The sequence below is a fragment of the Carya illinoinensis genome, chromosome 6 (assembly GCF_018687715.1).
Source record: "Carya illinoinensis cultivar Pawnee chromosome 6, C.illinoinensisPawnee_v1, whole genome shotgun sequence".
Taxonomy (NCBI): Eukaryota; Viridiplantae; Streptophyta; class Magnoliopsida; order Fagales; family Juglandaceae; genus Carya; species Carya illinoinensis.
Genome location: NC_056757.1, coordinates 316,841 through 325,685, shown reverse-complemented (window position 1 = coordinate 325,685; position 8,845 = coordinate 316,841). Strand labels below are relative to the sequence as shown.

Below are 8,845 nucleotides of genomic sequence, written 5' to 3'. Positions count from 1 at the left end.
GTAAAGTCATGTAAAGTGGAGAATGGGTCAGGTTCTTTTGACATTCAGTATTATCTTTCCCTACTGACACCGTTGGAATCTTTTTAACTTTCCTTTATTTTTCTTCCCTAATGTTTTTTTTTTGTCCATACTATGGAGTATTATATCTAACACTTTCTTGGGTGTTATAGAGGGTCAACTTGATAGTACTGTGCAAGACATTAACAATATAGTTCGCTCCTACATTTAAATGGTGATATTTGTAACAATTGTTGGCTTTTTTTGCTCTGTGGAAATAATCAATCTTTGAAAGAATTAATCTCTTGCAGTTTTCTAAACTCTTATCAATTGGAAAATTTCTTAAAGTAATTTGATAGATTACATTTATGTTTTTTAATCTCTGAACAATATATTAGGTTTATGTTTCATTATCATCTTGGGACCCTAGCAAACTTTATGGAGTCTGAACAACTTGACTAAAAGATTTTTCCAGGCCCTCACAGGTCTCAAACTTTTTTTTTTTTCATAAGTAAATAAATTGTATCAATCAAAGAATAGGCCAGGTTCAGTATAATGAATGCCCTAACTACATAGGAGCGATAGATAGAAGGAAATCATGTAAATCTAAGCCATTAAAGTCAACAGCAATGGCCCAAGTACAAAGAGTTTCAGAAAAGAAAGCTTTTAGTTCCTCCATTGATCTCACTTTGTCCTTGAACATTTGTTCATTACGCTCCTGCCACAAATACCACATGATGCATATAAGAATCATCTTCTATACAACCTTTAACTGTTGGTTGCCTCTTAAATTTGTCCAACTGGCCAGGACCACCACCACTGTCTCAAGCATAAACCAACCCAAATCTAATCTACTGAATACCTCACTCCATAACCCTTGAGCTACCTCGCAGTGAAGTAGAAGATAATCCACATATTCTCCCCCTTTCCTACACATACAACACTAATATGCAATTATCCCCATGTTTCATCACATTATCAATAGTGAGAATCTTACCTAAGGAGGCCGTCCATATGAAAAACATTGCTTTGAGAGGCGCCTTATGTCTCCAAAGCCTTCTCCATGAAAACTAAATAGGCAGCTCTTGTGTGAGGGACTTGTAAAAAGAGCGAACCAAGAATAAACTTTTGCTTGTAGGTATCCACCACAATAAATCATCATGCAAGTTACTTGGTTTTATTGAATACAAAAGACTGAAAAAAGCTTCAAAATGGATCATTTCCCAATCTTGGGTAGCCCGACTAAAATTTGATGTTTCATTGGATTTGTTCCCCCGCTATCATCATGACTTCCGCCACTGAAGCATCTTTGGCACTTGCTACCCTAAAGAGTGAAGGAAATAAATCCTTTAGAGCATAGTTACCACACAGAGTATCATACCAGAATTTGATCTTGGCACCCTCTCCTAGACATAATCATGTATGATGAGAAAAGAACTTCCATCCTGATCTTATATGTTTCCACAACCCCACTTTATACGATCCTCTCACTTTGTTAGTACACCATCCCCCCATAAGCCACCATATTTGCTCTGAATCACCAACTTCCATAGGGTTTTAGGTTCTTTATGGCACCTACACAATCATTTCCAAGTAATGTTCGATTAAAAATTCCATTTTTTATTTATTTATGCCCAAACTACCATTAGAGATAGGGCTACATACCTTCTCCCGCTTGACTATGTAGAATTTGAATTCCTCAACTATTCCACCCCACAAAAAATCCTGTTGACATTTCTCAATACGAAACACCACACTTGTTGAAATAGGGAATAGGGACAAAAAATAGGTCAGTATATTAGATAATGTACTCTTAATTAGTGTGATCCTACCACCTTTTGACACGTACAATCTCTTTCATCCTATTAATCGACGCTCTATTTTCTCAATCATTATGTCCTATACTGAAGTTGCTCTCGAGGCAACCCCCAACAGAAGGCCAAGGTAGGTCATAAGAAGTGAGGCAATCTTACACCCCAGAGTACTAGCCAACTGTTTTATATGCTAAACACCTGCAACAGACACCATCTTTGATTTGTCCAAGTTCACTTTCAATCTAGATGTTGTTTCAAAACAAAGGAGGAGGGCCTTCAATACTTGGATCTGCCTATGTTCTGCCTCATAGAACATAAGTGTTTCATTTGCAAATAACAAATAAGAAATATTAATAAGTCTCATTTTCAGAGATACAATCGAGAAACTAGTCATGAAACCTTTAGCAACCAGAGTTGAGGTCATTTTACTCAATGCCTCTATCACAATAACAAAGAGTAATAGGGATAATGGATCTCCTTCTCTTAAACCTCGAGTGCTGTTGAAGAATCCAGTTGGGCTTCCATTTATCCGAACTGAAAATTTTATTGTTGATACACACCAACGAAACCATGATTGTCATTTCTCCCCAAAACCACACCTCCCAGGAAGGTTAAGAAGAAAATCCCAATAACGTGATCATACGCCTTCTCCATATCTAGCTCGCAAATAATCCCTCACTAAGGTAATTCCCAAGCACCTTGGAAATAATCTTGTATACCCCATTTACTAGGCTAATGGATCGGAATTCCTTAATCTCTGCAGCCCCTACCTTTTTCTGTTTCAATGCAAGGAACGTGGCATTTCGGCTTTTCTCAAATTTTTCAGCTGAATAAAATTCCTGGAATACCTTCATGAGATCATCCTTTAATATAGCCCAGCATGCTTGAAAAAAGCCCATTGAAAACTCATCAGGACCCAGGAACTTGTCTTTAACCATTTTCCTCACCACTTAAAGAACCTCGACCTGCTTAAACGGCATCTCCAAATGGCTGACATCCGTAGGCCCAATGGAGTAAAAAACAAGCCCAACAAGCTTAGGCCGCCAACCCACCTGTTTGGTAAGTAACTGTTCAAAGAAGTCAACTGTGATGACCTGTTTTTACGTGTATTTTCACTGAATGAGTGTTTTTAATTTAATTAATATATTGGTTCATTTATTTTAAATTATTGTATTTTAAATTGGTTTTTATTTTATTTGACGTGGTGTTTAATTTATTTTAGTTGTTTTATATTTTTAAAGTCGTTTTCGGCGGATCAGTTTTTTTGGTTTATGGAGTGAGGATTGGACCTCATTTCTTTTCTTTTCTCTTTTTTCTTTTTCCCTTTTTCCTTTTTCCTTTTCCCTTTTCTTTCCTTCTTCTTTCTTTCTTTTTTCTTCTTCTTTTTCTCTTCTTTCCCGCATGCCAGAGCTGCCCCTTTCTTCCCTTCTCGTCGCCGACCCTTTGACCGCCCAGACCTGTTGTCGCCGGCCGGCATGGTCAACACCACCCCAACCATTCGAACTCCCTCCGGTCGGTGATCGCCCCCACCAATTTTCAGGGCCATCCGTGCAGCCGTTAGCTGCCAAGCACAGCTAGAAGTCACGACACCAGCTCTCCCTTCTCTCTCTGTCGCAGGTAGCTTTCTCAGCCCAGAACTGCAGCTCACCGGTGACGTGGCTGACACCACCCACCTAGTTTTCTTCCCCTACCACCGGTGAACATCCCCACCAAGTTTCACCTCCATCCGAGCCACCGTTAGCCGCCACGAGCTCCTCCAAGCCACACGATTTTTTAACTTTTTTGGCACCGTCGTTCCACCTCCGGCCACCACCTCTTCACAGCTTGTTCCCCTACCTCTTGCCATCCTAACCTACCCAATTCGAGCCCTGATCCGTTGCCGGAGCAGCTTCCACGAGCTCATCTCCGTTCAACCCATTTTTGGCCTTCCACCTCTATTTCCACCGGCACCCAAGGCCAAAACTCACTTCCTTTAGCTTCATAAATATCTCAAGGCCTTCCCCTATCAATTTCATGTCTTGGTTTATCCTCGTTCAAAAGTGGGTAATTTATTACCCACGGCCACAGTGTAAAATACACTGTTACATTGCTTTTTATCCTCCGTTTGCAACGCCGCGAGCTTTCAAAAAATACCGTATAGTACTGTAAGTATTTTTCAAACTCTACTTTTAGATTTAAATATATTTTGCTCTTACAATATTTATTTATCTGTTGGTTGGTTGATTGATTCCGGACTGAGTCTGAGGAGTTCGGGGGTCGGATGGATTGAGGACGGAGTTGCTTGATTTGTTGATTTGTGGTTGGTTGGTTGTTTTGTGCCTTGAGATTGCATTTACATGGTGCATGCACGTGCATTTTATTTAATTGAGAAAATCCTGTTTTATTGGCGTAAATGGATTTTCAAGTGCGTGTGTATCACGACCCCAAGCCGAGATGGGGTATTATCTTGGTGGAGCTCTTCTGTTCACTCGGGAGCGTAATATACTGAGTGATATCTCCTGGGTTGTCGCTGGGCGACAACGGGAGCGGGCGGGATGGTAACGCTCTCATACCGACTCCGTGGCCCTTCGCTGGCGAGGGCTAGAGAATGCTTGGCTACTAACGCGCGGGGCGCGAAACTGGGCATCGCTCGTTTAGGTGTCACACGCGTGGTCGTTACCCGCGATGTGGCACAGGAGCCAGGGTGTGCGGATGACCCCTAGGGAGGTCATGGTGCATACGGGTTAATTGGATAATGGATTGAGTTGGTTTTGGGCCAAATGAGACTTTTGCCAAGTTTTGGAAAGTAATGCATTTTTTGGGCCAAATGGAATTTTTGCGTGCGTGGAAAAATATGGTTTTACGGGTCATGTGCATTAGCATTCTCTCATGCATATTGGTTGAGTTTTAATATGCTTTTATCTAGTGGCGTTTAGATTTTACTTACCTGCAGTACCATTTTTGGTACCGTAGATTTTGGTGCAGAGTTCGAGGAGGAGGAGGCTGAGCCCGAGGATGCGGCTCCGCCGGAGTTCTGAGTTGGAGTTATACTTTATAGTCGGCTTTGAAACAATATTTGTGATTTGTAATATTTTATTATGTATGTTTTAAACAGCTTTATATTAAACAATGAAAATTCTGGTACTTAGTTTATGACTTTGCTATCCGCTACGTGTTTCTTCATGCACATTTGTTGCTTATACACACACTTGGCACTCGTCAATAGGGTGGTGACCCGTGATGTCATCATCCGAACGTCTCGATTTTCCCGTGTCCGTTCGTGGGGATTTGGGAGCGTCACATCAACAACATGATTATTAATCACCTACTCTTCCTTACAATCATTACCATCTATCCTCAGCATCTCAATGTTGTTGGATCTCCTGTGAGAGTTAGCTACCATGTGAAAAATTTTAGTGCTTCAGTCTCCTTCCTTTAACCATAATGCTCTTGATTTTTGCCACCACGAAATCTCTTCTAATAATATAATCCTTTTAAGATCAGCATCCAGAACTAACTTTTGAGCAAGTTATTCCTGAGTTAAAGTCCTAGATTTTTGTAGCCTTTCTAACTCCTGGATCTCACTAATCTTGCTTTTCTTGTGTTTCCATATGTCACCAATAGATTGCACATTCCAAAGCTTTAGATATTTTTTTAGAGCTTTCAGTTTTTCAACAAAAGTGAAACTAGATCTGGTATGATGACCACCGCTATCTAACCCTATCCACAAAACTTTCTGATTTCAGCCACATGTTTTCAAACTTAAAATAACAACACCTTCTTTAGATCCCATCGCAATCCAGCATGATGAGCCAATGATTCTAACACAGACGAGGCAATATCTTTTGCTAGACATCCAGAAAATGACTTTCTCATATTGGAGAAATTAAGAATCTATCTAATCAAGACCACGTCTGATTATTAGACCACATGCATGAACCCCCCGCTAGTGGTAGATCCACTAGATTCAAATCAAAGATGCATTCTAAAAAATCTCACATTGCTAGTCGCATTCTTCTATTTCCAAAGCACTCACTTGGAAATCTTATAATATTAAAATCTCCACTGATGCACCAAGGGAGATCCCACCAACTATGAACTCCAGCTAGTTCATCCCACAATAATCTTCTATCATTGTTTAAATTAGGACCATAAACACCTACAAAGACCCACAAATAGTCATCTATCACACTTCGAAAAGAGCATGCTATTGTAAACACCCCCAATGAAATCCTACCTTTTCTCCACCACTAATAAAAGAGAAATTATGTTATTATAGATACTCTTAATACACTTGATTGAATAAGTTTTATCCTAAAAAGAGTACTATACAAATATTTATCAGTTGGGCTATTGGCATGTATAAGTATGGTATAACTACAAAATAAAGAGAGTTGGGACTTAAGATTGGTGGACTTGGTCAAATGTGGGCTTAAATCTTTATTATTTAGTGTAGGATTAAGGCCCATGACCATGTAAGCTGACCCAAGAATAGAATAAAGGAGACTCCTGGACCTTACTATCGAGAAGCAATATAAGAGGAATGGGAGTAGCGTCTGTCAGGATCCGAAAGCAAGTAGAGGAATATGTTATGCATGAGGAAGAGGCGGTTACGCATGATGGAAGAGGAATCCATGGCAAGGAGAGAGAAGATGGAGAAAGAATTCGAGTATAAAAAGGGTGGAAGATTAAAACCAGAATTTAATTTATTTTATTTTCTACACTTTCCTGCTATATTTCGGAAGACAGTTTCGCATTTTATAGGATTTTTCGTTTGGGTATATTTCTGATTAACAATGGTGATGTTAGGCTAATTATAAAGGCTTGGGTTGCGGTAAAACTTTCTATTGATTTTCATTATTTGTTAAATTTTTTGTAACTTTGATTTTCATACCTTGTTTTGTCTGAAACCGAATTCTTAAGAGGGAAAGTTGAAGGAATCTCTTGTTGTTATTCTTGTTTTGTTGTTGACACAAGGCATAGCAGAACCTTGAATTTAATCAAGGATTTTTATCAGCCGAGTGTTACATTAATTTTGGTTGATGCTTAGTGAGGGTCTCTTGTTTTACGAACTGGCTTGTTGACTTGAACATATTCCTCACATTTTGTTTTATTAACACCTTGATTGGGTTAGTAAAGAAGAGTAATGCCCATAAATCTTGGAGTTGTGGAAGCAAAGGAGGTCCTAAACCATAACTCAAGTGTTTGTCAAATTTATTCTATGAATTTTGTTAACTTTTAGTTGCTGAGTTGAAATTCTGTTTGTGCTTTGATAAAACCAAAATTAAATTTTAGCATCTTTTGCACAATTTAATCTCTAGAAAGCAAATAGTTCAAGATTTAGTTCATCTTTCTAAACAAAAATCATAGATCTGAGATACCTCAAGTACAACCATACATTCCATTCTTAATGAAACTTTCACCGTGAATACAAAATTTTTCATTTTGCTTACTGTTTTTATAAATATAAAAATCCAAAAAGAATTTTACATAGCATTTTACATCATCATATTTTACAATAAACTTTCACAAATACTTTGATAATCAATTGTCTGTGAAAAATGATCCTGGACTTATTCTTGATACAACTTGACACTTTCATACTTGGAAGCACATCTGAGAATATGTCAACCACCCGTTCATCCCACATCACCAACACTCCTTCCGAGGCCCCATTAGCTGCCAAATAAACCCAATCAAAGTGTATGCAGCTCCATATACTTCAAACAATCTTTCTAGTAACTACTTTCAGCTTTGCCTCGTGTAAACAAATGATATCCGCCTTCCAATGACGCAACAAGTTTCTTCCCCATGCCTATACCTGACTTCCCCACCAGGGTCACTTGTCACCTGGAGTAGCCTCTGAGAGTTCTCCTCGTCAGATAAAAAAAGTTCATCATTGGCCTAGTCTTCTAAACACTCATTTTCACTATCGTCCAACAAAAAAAAAAAGGTCACGGTGCTGTACTAGGGAGCTCGCAAGACCAGCACCTACTCCCCCACACCCCATCGGTAGTTTCTATCCACTCCCCAATGGGAAAACGACACTCGGTGGTGGTGAAGAGTCCAGAGCAACCTCTGCCAGCACTTTCTGTGTCTCCTGCGTGATCAGCCCACCCTTTGATAGCTCTACCACTGTCGATGGTGAAGACTACTTTCCTGTTGGCGAACCCACCACCCATTTTCAACTTAACCCCCACTCTTCAATAGTTGGAACCCATTCAAAACTGCTGTATCTATCACAATATCTAGGAAAAATTTCTTTCAACTAAACTACAACATCCAATATTAAATATATGTCGTTCCATCTTATAACAAATGTTTTGCAATCTTCACCACCAACGACAACATGTAAGTTGAAAAGGACTGGTGGGTCAGCCAACAGGAAAGTAGTCTTCACCATTGACGGCGGGTAGGCTGTTTTGCAATTTCACTAAACTATTTTAGCTTACTCTTTGATGCTACCAGATATTTTATATCATCTCTCAAACAATCAATGATCTCCCTAATCTCCATGAGTCCATATTGCACAAGTAAATTAGTTATATGCACACAACAACGTAAATGAAATAATTTCCCTCCAATAGACAATGTTTTCTTCAATCTAAAATCATCTTTCAGGATCCTAATGGTAACATCATTAGAACTTGCATTGTCAACAGTAATTAAACTAATTTTATTCTCAATTCTCCAATCTTGGAAACACTTTTCTAAAATATTAGAAATAAGAAGGCCAATAAGTGGAGCTGGCACATTACAAAAAAGTTCAACACATACCTCTGAAGATGCCAATCAGTATTTATAGAATGACATGTCACTACCATATATGAAAGTTTTTGACAAGAAGATCACATGTCAGTTGTGATATGAACTTTTATTAACAGATTTAAGTAAAGTTTTTAACTTTGTTTTTTTAGTCTCATAAGTTCTCATGCATTCTTTCTTTGTAGCAGCTCAAGATTTTTTTTTTCCAACATTGAGTGTTTGCACTCATGAACTTATTAAATTCCACATGCTCCATTAAAAAAAAATGGAGATTCATGGTAAAGTATCAT

The 8,845-nt window shown here is 38.7% G+C and overlaps 1 protein-coding gene across 1 annotated transcript; it reads right to left on the bottom strand.

Moving 5' to 3' along the window:
- Positions 1–565: 565 nt before the first annotated feature.
- Positions 566–2,749, bottom strand: LOC122313599. The gene is made up of 3 exons (XM_043128746.1): positions 2,510–2,749; positions 1,663–1,722; positions 566–715 (listed from the first exon to the last, which is right to left on the bottom strand). Exons 1-3 carry the CDS (start codon positions 2,747–2,749, stop codon positions 566–568), a joined length of 450 nt encoding a protein of 149 aa, XP_042984680.1.
- Positions 2,750–8,845: the final 6,096 nt, after the last annotated feature.